Below are 12,500 nucleotides of genomic sequence, written 5' to 3' on the forward strand. Positions count from 1 at the left end.
CTTAGGTTGTAAGAAATTCCGGGCTGTAGGAAACGATATAAACACCCCTTAAAACTTCACAAGTTTGATTATAAAGTATCTATTTTTAGATAATAAAGGTAAAACCGAACATTTCTTGAAATGTAGCTGCCATATCGGAGCAATATCTTGACTTCACTGACCGAAAAACTTTACTTGAACTTTTGGAAACAATATGCTCTGTTCCCTCAACAGGCAGCCCAACTGTAGCAGGCAGAAGTTCCACACATGTATATATACTTAACTGACCACTCCCGATAGGAACTTTTCAGGGCCAATGACACACAGTGAACGAAACGACACAACAGAACAACAACTGTTAAGAAACCCAACTGGCTGGAGGCAAACCAGTTGGCTATTTACAACTGAGTGTAGCTGAGAAGTTGAAGTAGGGACTACCAGGAACAAATTCAACACTGGAAGTGGTTAGAACAGGTCTTCAACCCGGGATCTCCGGATCTGAAGGCATACTGACTATGACCATGAAAAAGCTATGACTTTTAAAAGAACCGCATGGCTGTGACTCTTTGAGGTACTACCAGGAGTAATAGATGCCGATGGCTTTGCAAAGTGACAAACTAAAAGGGTAAAAAATGCAGTGGAGGGAAAATAGGAAGAACTGAAGTTGGCGTGAATATTACTTTTTCCACTGCTATTCGTTTGAGTTAAAAATTTAGGGATTTCGTCAAGACCTGAATGTCACATTTTGCAATTGGGCTGCCTGTGTTAAAATGCCAAGGGTTGCATGCCACAAAATAGGACAAGCAGCAATATGTTTGACCCCAGGAGTCGTATGAAAACTTGATGAAGCAGGAGTCAAAGGATTCTGAGGATTCTGAGGAGGACTGTTGTTGTGGATGATATTGGCTAATGTTTCGACAACCTGAGAAGAAGGCATTCTCAGATTCAGCCTTCTGTTCAGGATGTCAAAACCTCAGTCAATGTCAGGAAATGACAGTCCATCTCAGGACTACATGTACTTTTACCCAGACAATCTTACATCATGGAGTTTTAAACTAGGGCAATCTACTTCTGTGGTCTACAAGAAACGGGGAAAATATCTGGTTGCAACTTATTGCTTGCACTTTTTGCAGGACCTGTAACAATTCCTAGCCTTATGACTTGAAATTTGGACAGCTGAAAAAAATAACAAGCCCCAAATGAAGTGAAGTAAATCTATTAGTCTCTCCCCACGAGGCTTTTCAGGACTAATTTACAATACTTTATGGAGGACTTTAACCAGACTGCTTGTTATGCAGTTTACAATTATTTTAGGAAGTGAAAGATGCCCCCGTTCAGATAGGTCAGACCACAACACCGGGGACTACATCCCCTACTCTTATCGAGTGGTGAGTGGGTTCTTTAACGTCCCATACTATTTAATTTCCAACAAGGGCTATGAGACGGGACCTCCGGTTTACAGTCCTTATCCGAGAGGACTTGAAAGTCTAACCATGGGCAGATGTAATTACAAAGGCATCAATTTCTCCTCAGTTATTTTTTAGTCCCTGAGTGTTGGTCCGGCCGGAGTCGAACTCATGACCTGCCTTTGACAGCCCGATGCTCGACTAACTGAGCCACCAGTGGTGGTCACAATGGGTTGCTCATGCCTGGAGAGGAGCCATAGCCTAATCCAAGCTCTAAGGTTGTCAGGATAATGATAAAAGCAAGTGCATTAAAAATACGACAAGTAAGGACAGGGGAGTGGCAAGTCACTCTTTTTTCCTTAAGCTCATTTTTTTGCTCCTGATGACAGCATGGAACAAGCTATGAAGACCCTCAAATTCTAAAGAAACTGCAAAAACATGACATGGAACACATAATGTGATCATTGCTCTCATCTTTTTAACCCTTTGAGTCCTGAGAGTGAGAATTACAGATTATAGTCTGTCTCACGCTGTCAAACGGGGCCACTTCAAGGATGACTGGATCAACAACATCTTCAGTAGGTCCAATGTCCCATTTACAGTTCAGCTATGTCACGCATGACCAGTATCCACAAGATTAAAATGAACATTCAAATTCCTCTTTGGAACTTCCAAGACTTGAATGAAAAAAAGAAAAAGAAACATATATAGGAATTAAAGGTGACACTGGTCTATAGTTTGTGCATGGAGGCTAATAGAGCCGCGAGGTTATCGAGTTAGCCTCTGAACGATAATTCATCAAACACTTGAAAGAGCTTTCACTCTTCAAACACTGTTTATGATATGGTAAAGTTTGCTACGTGCCTAGGAGGCCCATCAGGCCGGCGCTTATCTCCGGTTTCTGTAGCATGAAGCAACTAGGAGTATTTCTACTCCTGCCTGGATGGGATGCCAGTCCATCGCAGGGTTACCCCCAGCATTAAATTCGCCGGTACCCATTTATACACCTGGGTGGAGAGAGGCCCCGTGAGAGTAAAGTGTCTTGCCCAATGACACAACGCAATGTTCCCGGCCAGGACCCAAACCCGGACGACTCGATCCGGAGTCGAACACACTAACCATGAGGCCACCACGCTTCCTCATATATACCGGTATCAACGAAGTATTCCACTTGAATTGAGAATCTCGAGAGGAAAGTTCAAAACTGGCTCGCTGATTTGAATAGTCTGTTGATTCAAATTTCAAAACAACTGGTCACGCGTGAGGTAGCTTCACTGTAATCAATTGATCCCTGAGAGTGAGTCTAATGCCAGATGATTTTACTCGTCAACGGGTGCGAGTTAAGGGATGAATGGGTTAACAAAACCCATAAACCCTTTTTAAAGGATTTAAAAATCCTGAAAGTGAGACTAGCCAATATGTGGGCCACTTCAGGAGTGAATGGGTTAATTAAACAAACAAACAAAAAAAAACAAACAAGAAATAGCACTACTGCAATCTCTTCTTCTGCTATCATAAGACATGATAAGTCAGAAGAAAAATGCGATGATAGCTGGAGTTCTGTTGCGCTTAAGTCCATTACATGTATATTGACAACAAGGAACACGTATCAAATCTTTCCCACTAAAAAAGTTAAGATCATAGTTACATGTTGCCAGTCACTGAGATTTCCGAGTATTGGTACGCCTTGGTTCAGTTTCTGAAGCCTTGCCTTTCATTTCTTCCAACTGAAGTGCATATCGCTCTCTTATGTACCTAAATGCCTGAGTATTTGCATATGGTAGCCCTGTGATAGGATCTTGATATCGAGCTGGTAATCCTGTGACAGGGCAATAGGTCCTGTGGGGAATCTTTGGCTTTTTGGTTGGGAAGTATGTGGAAGGAAAGCTCTTTGCATCTGTAAAAATCAAAAAGTTCCTGCAACATCGCTTGCTTGAATCAACGCTGATCTCTTCATCCTCATTATCGTCAACTTTAACTAATGGTTCTGTCACTTCCAGTACTGGCATTGATAGCGAGTGAAAGCGAATCACAGGACCCTTTAGGGCCACTTTCTGAATTTTGGTTTTCTTTTTGTCCGCCTCCAGCTGCTGATAAGCTTGTAAAGAAGCAATATTCTCTTCTTCAGTTATTTTAGCCTCCGCCAAAAGTTCCTCTTGTGTCAGGCGTCTCATATCCCTAAACCTCTTCGGTTGCTGTTTCTTAAGCAAAGTTTTCTTTTCTTTTTCTTGCCTGAACCGATTCTTTGTTGCTTGAGCGCGCTCAACCGTCAACGCACGAGTGGACTTTCTTACTCCTTCTCGAGGTTCTTCTTCAAAGACTCTTCGCTTTTTCACTTCAGGATCTCTGTTGGTTGCTTTTGGTCTGCCTGCATCTTTTGCGGGAGCCTTATATGGTTTTATTATGTGTTTTTGGCGCTTTCGCTTGGGTTCTTCGTCTGCCTGATCGTCAATCACTTCATCTGTTTCAGAAATACTAAAATCAGAATCAATAACGTCTGCTTCTTCGTCTTCTGTTTCGTATTTCTCATCTCCTGACACCTCTTCGAATCCTCCGAAAGCCGTTTTATAAAAATCATCAACATCTTGTTCATCTTCTATCAGTTTAGACATCAAATTACCAGCATTTCGACGAGATTCCCTGCCTTTGACAAGGCTTTCTACATTTGCACTGTCCGCCATTTTGATTTCCCGTTGTTTTCTTGAGCCTGCGAAAAAAAGCGGTGCGACAAATTTTGAGGTAAGTACCTTAAATATTCTATAACAAGGGATACAAGTAGTGCCAACGAATTTTTAAGGGTCCTGTGACGGGTCCTGTGACTACTGTCAATCAATGGTTTACCATGCATTGCTTCTCTTAAATAGAAAGATAACCAACCAAACAAAAAGAGATACTTTTGGACTTGAAGAAACAACATCACAGTTATCTGAAAGAATATTTCTGATATTCGAAAGAATTTTGACAAATCCCTGTGGCCAGTGGTATGGTCGACTTCGCCCCTCCCCAAAAAAACTCTATTGGCTCGAAAATTGCATGCTGGGAATGACTCAGGAAAAGTGGAGAAGAAAAAATGGCGGCTATGAATGTTTCTGGGTTTCGAGATCATTTTTGGACTAACGGATCGTCTCCGGGGGCTTTTCATGATTTCCCAGGAAGTATGAATACGTCCAAAAGTGCCGAAGATATTTCACTGATAAAAAGAACCTTGTAAGCCAGTTTCTTGTAACGTGTTTTCATTGAAAAAGTTACATTCAACTAGAGTTTCAACTCTCTGTGAACTATTTAACAATCAATTTTTTTCAGGTATCCTGTGACAACTGGTACATCAGTTCTTGGATTGAAGTTTGACGGAGGAGTGCTTATGGCCGCAGATACCTTAGGTAAGTGGAATTGTAGCCACAGAAAATGGGAAGTGAGATACACTGTAGATGTTAGGATCTTTTATTAGCTAAAACAAAACTGATCCCAAATCAAATTGGTTATGATGGGATTTAAAGAATTTCTGTTGTTCTAAAGAATAGTGGAAAGTGAAATTTATCAAGTTTATGGCAGTTCCAACTCCTTGAAACTTGGATTTAGAATTTGAGTGTCTTGAAAAGAAGTCTTTCATGAAGCAAATACCCCATAGACTGTGAAAGCCAGCTCTTCTGTTTTAAGTCCAACAAACTTCATAAAACTTAATAAAACCTCAAGGCTGCATCAGTTATCAAGATTTTGTGGTTAAAATTTATTTTTATTGACCTTCTGTGCCTCAAGGTACATGTATTAAATGGTGGTCATAAATTATTATTGCTTGGTAAAAAAAAGAAAAATACAGTTCACTTGGTTTTACTTGCACCATTCAGTGATGAAAATGATTATGCTGATGCTTCATCATTAACAATTAAAATCATTGATTATCATTAACAAGATTTATTTATTTATTGTTTATTTATTTACTTATTAAATTTTATTTACTTGCAGCTGTATTATTCTTCTTCTTCTTCTTCTTCTTTTTATTATTCTTCCTCTTCTTCTTCTTCTTCTTCTTCTTCTTCTTCTTCTTCTTCTTATTACTACTACTACTACTACTACTACTACTACTACTACTACTACTACTACTGCTACTGCTACTGCTACTGCTACTGCTACTGCTACTGCTACTGCTACTGCTACTGCTACTGCTACTGCTACTGCTACTGCTACTGCTACTGCTACTGCTACTGCTACTGCTACTGCTACTGCTACTACTACTACTACTACTACTACTACTTTGTGAATGAATCAGTATACATGTACCTATTTATTAGTTTTTAAATGTACATCATTATACCTGTATGTAATTGCTTATTTGCTTCTGATAATCATCATGAATTTAATTTTCACAACCTGTCTCACCTAGCTTTGCTACATGCAGGTTGTGTGTTTTTTTTTCTATGTACACTGTACTGTAATCAAATAATGAAAATGATTGCATGAATGAATGACTGCATGAATAAATAGTGGGGTGATCTTTCTCTGCCAGCACTGAGAATATTTTTTGTAATAATTTTACTTGCCTGCAGTGTCGTATGGATCTCTTGCAAGATTTCGTGGAGTTTCAAGGCTCATGGCTGTTGGTAACAACACAGCCATTGGTGGTTCAGGGGATTATGCTGATTTCCAATACATTAAATCAACTCTGGAAAAGAAAGTGTAAGGCTAAAGCATAGCTGTAGCTAGCAGAGGGGCAAGGGGGGCAGTTGCCCCCTCCAAAAAATATTCGAAAAAAATTAATGTTGTCTCTTTCTGGAGTGTTGGGCAGACAATTTAAACTTTACTGATACATGTATTACCTTTGAAACTTTTCACAACTGATTTGCTCGTCTTGATTGATAAATATATTTTTGAAGGAAATCAATTTGGAGACATCATAGACTTATCTGTTACATGTATTTAGCGATACATGTACATCAATAGTTTAATACTGATAATAATATTTAAAAAAACTTTATTGGGTAAACACAAATTGCTGGTAAAACCAGTAGTTTACAAAACCTTAACCTCTAAAAGTACAGGTCTGTCTTTCTAAACTTGGACACTGCCCCAAAAAAAAACCTGCCTACAGTATGTGTACATGCCTGGAAAGTAGCACTTTGAGCATCTCTATTTCATTATTTTCTTGGGGAGCATTTCCCCAGACCCTCGTAACGACTTACTCCCCACCAGTAGAAAATTTCTAGCTTTGGCGTTGGCTATAGTGTAGCGCAAATTTTATAGCGCATTTTCTTGCTTATAAGAGAAAGAATTTTTTTCTCAGAAAATTCAACTGTTGGTCTTAAATTTTTTCTAAATCTGTGGTGCATTATAGAAATGTGTACTGCTACAATCTTTAACTTGAAGTTAAGATCGTTTGAATGGCGGTGGGTGCTTAGCATGGATAATTTTGATACAATCAAGATTGGAAGTTATAGAGTGCATCTTATACATGTAGCTGAGAAAATTAATACTGTATATTTAAGTGGGTTAATGTCTGCTGCTTGAAGGAAAGACAAGGTTAGCATTCTTGTTCAGAATTCAGTTGGCTTTGGTTGTTTCCCAGTAATTGATTGTGTTACAGATAAGAAGTCTTCTGTTGTCCTTTCCCAGATTTACCATAATGTGTACTAGCATACAGAGTACACCTTCTGACAGGTTCATCTTCATCAATCATGAAGAAAATGGACCAGGGTCTTAGCTTTCTTAACCCATTGACACTTCAAACGCCCTAGGATACCCCCAGTTGACAAGGAAGATTGTTAAGTCTCGCTTCAAGATGTCAATGGGTTGAACAAACAATCAAATCATTATGAGATTGGTTGAGGCCATTCCTGTAAGACAAGTTTGAAAGAAAGGTCATCTTGAATGCATAGGCATTTATTCACTTGTTCACTCAAGTGTGTGTGTGTTTTTTTTTTGTTTCTTTGCAAAAGTTGTCAATAGCCTGATGAATAATTATGAAAATAAGTTCCCAAGTGTTCATAGTACTGACAAACTCCTGTTCTGCGGTTGTTCAAAAGCCGATTAATGCTAACCCCTGATTAAAAATTAACTGAGGCGTTTATTTTTCTACTCCTAAATGCTGTTCAACGCTGATATTTGGCAGAACTTTACATGTACATTAGAAGTCAATCTTATAAACAAAAATAAGCAAAATAGTTGAAAACATGAAGCAAAAGTTTACGCTAATCCTGGATTAAGTTAATTGGCTTTCGAATAACCAGGCCCTGCTGCTTTAATCCCAGTGGTGCAACACTACAATCTCAAGATTCTGATATTTTGAATTAATTTTTTTTTAGGGTCAAGCATAGTCCTTAAGTTCATACATTCTTACTGGTACAATCTTATTTTGCTTCTTCGGTAGAATTGAAGATGCTTGTCTGAATGATGGGCATGGCTACACACCCAAGTCTATATTCTCTTGGTTGACAAGAGTAATGTACTATAGGTAACTAAAATGTACATGTAGCAAGCTGTTTGATAAGAATTTGACATTGTTATTGATTGTTGAGTGATTTTGAAATTAACAGCAGGGTGTTGTTCATGTAGGCGTTCGAAGTTTGATCCTCTGTGGAATCAAATTATCGTTGGAGGAGTTCATGATGGTGAAAGGTAGGAATTACTCTGATAGTAGGTACATGAACGTGATAAAGCATTTCCTGATCAGTAATCACTGTTTTTTAGTTCTTTTGTTTGGGAGAATTGTTTGGATTAAAAAAAGACTTGAACCCATAGTTCAGCAGTTGTAGCCAGATTTTGTTGTACTCAAACGTCCTCAAATTCCCGTAGCTTAGTAGAAGGGCATGCGATCTACATGTAACAGTAATAATATTATTATCAGAAGAGCCTAGAGCAGACTCCTGTTCAAGGTCAAGGACGGAGGCAAGGAAGCAGTACAGCCCAGTGGTCAGGGCACTTGCCTTGAGATCCAGAGATCCGTTCTGACCACTCATTGAAGTTGATCCTGGTGCATGTAATCCCTGGTTCAACTTCTTGGCTGCACTTGTAAATAGCCAACAGGTTTGCCTCCGGCCAGTTGGGATTCTTAGCAGTTGTTGTTGTTCTGTGCTGCCATTCCATTGATTGTGTTTCTTTGTTCCTGAAAAGCCCCTATGGGGAGTGGTTAAACAGTTATTTCATGTACTGTATGTATGTATGTACATGTACATTCATGTCAGTATGCTCAAGTCATTGCTAACAGGCATAAAATTATTAGAGCAGTTTTCATTTGAGTAATTAGCGAATTGCTTTGGTCCTACATTACTTCACTCAGTGATTGGTTCAAAGTTCTCGCGTCATTTTTTCAACCATCTAAAGTGAAACCAAAACCAATTATGGCTTGCGCATGCACATTTTCCCACGCTTTGTGTCGGCTACGTGTAATTACTTCGAGTTATTGGTTTACTGGATTGTCTCTGTCCTTTTTGATTGGCCAAAGTAATTACTTTGGTTTTGGTTTTATGACACTCGATTGAAACTCATTCTAATCTTTTTTACATTTATTTTAATTAATTCCTGATAGTTCTTATCTTTGAATTGTGATTATCACCTAAGAAGTTTGATAATTATTCCAGGAAGCAACAATACCAACGGCAAAGTTCTCAAAGGCCATTTCTTTCAGCTTGTTAAGGTCTCAGAGTAAAGTGAAGCAGTGACTCCTGGTGCTAAAATTAACTTATAAAGCCTTTTTCCTGCATGTTTCCATTCACTGGAACGGGTCTGACCGTCAAACCACCTCAAACTATTTTTGTGCTACATGTATGTGCACTTGTACGGAAAGATGACATTAAACTGGAGGAATTAATTTATACAATAAAATTTGTTCAAACCATTTTCAAAGAGAAAATTTACATGAGGAAAAAATGATTTCAGAATCTCTTCTGGGCTGCAGCCATCTTGAATAATAGTTGTTGTGGTATGCGATGGTTGTCCTATCATTTTCTGTTACACAGAGCTGTTACATAATATCAACAGATTAACTGCAACACACCACGATGTTATGATTCCAGTCCAAGTCGGTGGTGTTTGCAAAAATGAAATGTGAATCTGAAAAAAAATTAAAACAAATCTAACTTTAAACATTATTTCCTTCAATTAACAGTTTGTACTGTAAGTTTGGAGGTCCTCTTTAAGAACAAGGGTCCTAATCTTGGATCTGTTTTTCTCTCATTTTTCCCACATTTTTTCCCTCATTAGAACAAGGTTGTCATTTTTCTAATCAGTCAGCCACGAATACATTACTGGCTATTGAAAGTGCATTGTATGATGAGCTACACTGTATCTCTGAAAATTTGAACCTGATTTACCAGATACATGTACATTAATGAAACAAAAATATGTTAACTACAGTATGATGTCTGCAAAGATTCTCTGGTAGGTTCTGTAAGTTTAAACAAAATAATTCTGTTTTTACTCCCCATGAACACCAGTTTCTTAGGTTGTGTTGACAAGATTGGTGTTGCTTTTGAATCACCCACAGTATCCACTGGATTTGGAGCATATTTGGCACAGGTGCGTAAAAGAGCCTTCCCTGCCCATCTCTTCAAATTGGGTGTCTGTTGTACATGTAAAGCATAACTAACTGAATGACTTGGATCTATTTGTCCTTAGCCAATCCTTCGCAATGCATTTGAACAAAATCCCAGCATGTCTTGTGATCAGGCACGTCAAGTGGTCATCAACTGTCTACGAGTCTTGTTTTACAGGGATGCCAGATCTCTGAATAAGGTTTGTTTCTGTTATCTGGACGCAGTTTTTCAATGGCCAGATAACTTTATCCAGTGTATAAGCCACTTTATTATTCCACTATTATGCCATTTTACCATGTTTGGTCAAGAGAACGTGCAAAATATGAGACAGTAATACACTGTAGTGTCACGGTTTGACCGGTTTATAACAGAGCAACATAATATGATTGGAAAGATCGTTTTTCAGTGAAAGAAATTGTTTTTAACACGATGCAAAGCCCGAGAATTTAGCTTGCCAGTGCTTGCCACTCGTCATTTCGTTTATCCATTCAATTCAGTTACATTTGAATGGTTGCATCTGTGTTGTTTTCATCATTCGCACACGCCTTTTTATGCAATCGATACGATTCTCCTTCAGTGCAGGAAGAAGCCATAATACTAGAAAATGGCGTAATAGTGGAATAATAAATCCCTTATTGAATTGTTTATAATATAATGTAATACAGCTGTACATGTACACGCAGACATTTTGCTCGTTGTTCGTATTTTTCCTCGCCACTTTGGGGTTCGGGAAAATACTATGCAACTCGCAAAATATCTGCGCATATTTAACATAAGTTAAACCAACAATGAAATGAAATAAATCTTAATTATATTGAACTACGGATATGAAGTCAAGTGAAGCTATGATCCTTGCAGTTATGAACACAATTATTAGCAATTGCATAAAGAACTCAGAAGCCTGAAAAATTCAGGACTTCAATGGGGTTTGAACCCGTGTCCTTGCGATACCGGTGCGACGCTCTAACCAACTGAGCTATGAAGCCACTTACGTTGGGAGCTGGTCATTTGTGGGTTCTAATGTTCCTGTGATGAATGAATCAACGATGAAATGATATATGAAATGAATCATATATTGAACTGCAGATATGAAATCAAGTGTATTTGTAATATACATGTACATTGTATGTTTAATTTTGTTCATGGTTTTCTTAAATACCTGTACTTAGAAGTGCTTAGGGTGTGCATAATTATTCATGGTTACAGTGTGTCAGCAATTACTCACATCTTTGCACAGATTGAAAGTGTCAGAATTGATGTCTCTTATATAGACACCTCAATTTTTCAGGTGTCTATAAGAGACAATAAAATCTTTAATTGTCTGCTGAAGTGCTCAAGGATTACTTCTACATTGCTGGCTCACTTGATTGAGTGCCTACCACCTCTGTGACCTGGGTTGGCTTTTACTTCGTGTAGAAGACACACATGACGTAAAACAATAGAAAAAAAATCGTGAAACAATACCTAATAAGAATTCTAAATCCCTAAAGACCCCGAAAGTTTTTGTTACGTCATGTGCGTCTTCTGCTCGAAGTAAAAGCCCCTGGGTTCAACCCTGGCCTTGGGTCGTATGTGGGCTGAGTTTCAGTCGATCGCAATCTGATTCTGCGGCTTTTTCTGCGGGTACTCCAGTTTTCCTCCCTCATCAAAATGGACTCTCAGTCAATTATATCCGGCTGCGGGCGGATACCCTTGATAGGGATAACCTCGACTGCTATCCTTCCCTTTCATTGAATTAAATGAATAAAGTTGGTATTATTGTTATTGAGCACTGCGCTGCCATATACAAGAAGTTGTGAGTTCAACTCTGGCCAGACCAATACTCAAGGTCTTCAAATAACTGGGGCAAAGTGCTTCCTGGGCCCCCCTAGGAAGCTCATGGCCTTCAGCCATTCAGGACTTCTCCCCCAAACAATAAAATAATTCTAGACAGAACCCTGTTATACCCGCAAATGGTTAGACTTTCAAGTCTTCTTGGATATGGACTACACTGTATAAACCGAAGGCCCATCTCACAAATATCCTCCATGTTCATAAGTTCCTGTGGGATGTGAAAGAACCCACACACTATTTGAGAAGAGTAGGGGATGAAGTTCCTCGTGTTGTGGCTTTCCTTTGTGAGTGTATGGGTGAATGGGTATCGCAGGTCCACATCAGCTGAATACATGTAGCTGCCAAAACTTCAACCTGCTCAAACAAATAAGTTAAAAACAAACAATCATTTCATTTACAAAGTTATCTTGCCTTTAACCAACTGAGGCCTTCAGCCTGCTTTTTACATGTATGTACCATTATCACTTGAGATCTTTGGTCTGATCCAGGCTTTCTTATCTCTCTTTGTTCCAGTATGAAGTAGCAGTCATCACCAAGGATGGTGTAGTTATTGAACCAGTACAGAGTTTAGTTACAAACTGGGATATTGCTTCTATGGTGAAGTAAGTTAGACCTCATTATTAATAGCTGAGCGCAATCACTGTACTAATTATGGTGGAGATGTAACTGGTATCAATCAAATATTGGTGTGGCAATCAGAGATGGCTCAGTTGGTTGAGCATCGGGCTGCCATGCGGGAGGTCGTGAGTTCGACTCC

At 38.9% G+C, this 12,500-nt stretch overlaps 3 protein-coding genes across 11 annotated transcripts in view; 2 read left to right on the forward strand and 1 right to left on the reverse strand.

The window, feature by feature from the left end:
- LOC138042374 (uncharacterized) overlaps positions 1–1,035 on the forward strand; it is a 14,558-nt gene extending 13,523 nt beyond the window's left edge. For all 9 annotated transcript variants that reach the window (XM_068888235.1, XM_068888239.1, XM_068888237.1 and 6 more), the window contains one exon: positions 1–1,035. This exon is cut by the window's left edge and continues 1,224 nt beyond it. The gene's annotated coding sequence lies outside the window, so the exon portion shown is untranslated.
- Positions 1,036–1,719: 684 nt separating this feature from the next.
- On the reverse strand, positions 1,720–4,079 carry LOC138042373 (vacuolar protein sorting-associated protein 72 homolog). Its single transcript, XM_068888234.1, has 2 exons — positions 3,034–4,079; positions 1,720–2,062 (listed from the first exon to the last, which is right to left on the reverse strand). The coding sequence occupies exon 1, from the start codon at positions 4,064–4,066 to the stop codon at positions 3,044–3,046; it is 1,023 nt and encodes a 340-aa protein (XP_068744335.1). The 5' UTR covers positions 4,067–4,079; the 3' UTR covers positions 1,720–2,062; positions 3,034–3,043.
- Positions 4,080–4,417: 338 nt separating this feature from the next.
- The window catches only part of LOC138042383 (proteasome subunit beta type-4-like), a 9,138-nt gene continuing 1,055 nt past the window's right edge, over positions 4,418–12,500 (forward strand). The window contains exons 1-8 of the mRNA XM_068888259.1: positions 4,418–4,592; positions 4,689–4,765; positions 5,930–6,059; positions 7,747–7,830; positions 7,932–7,994; positions 9,812–9,893; positions 9,993–10,109; positions 12,257–12,345. Of these exons, the coding sequence (XP_068744360.1) occupies positions 4,456–4,592; positions 4,689–4,765; positions 5,930–6,059; positions 7,747–7,830; positions 7,932–7,994; positions 9,812–9,893; positions 9,993–10,109; positions 12,257–12,345 (779 nt within the window). The 5' untranslated portion in view covers positions 4,418–4,455. The remainder of the gene's footprint in view (positions 4,593–4,688; positions 4,766–5,929; positions 6,060–7,746; positions 7,831–7,931; positions 7,995–9,811; positions 9,894–9,992; positions 10,110–12,256; positions 12,346–12,500) is intronic.

Source organism: Montipora capricornis, chromosome 3, assembly GCF_036669925.1.
Source record: "Montipora capricornis isolate CH-2021 chromosome 3, ASM3666992v2, whole genome shotgun sequence".
NCBI classification, from domain to species: Eukaryota; Metazoa; Cnidaria; class Anthozoa; order Scleractinia; family Acroporidae; genus Montipora; species Montipora capricornis.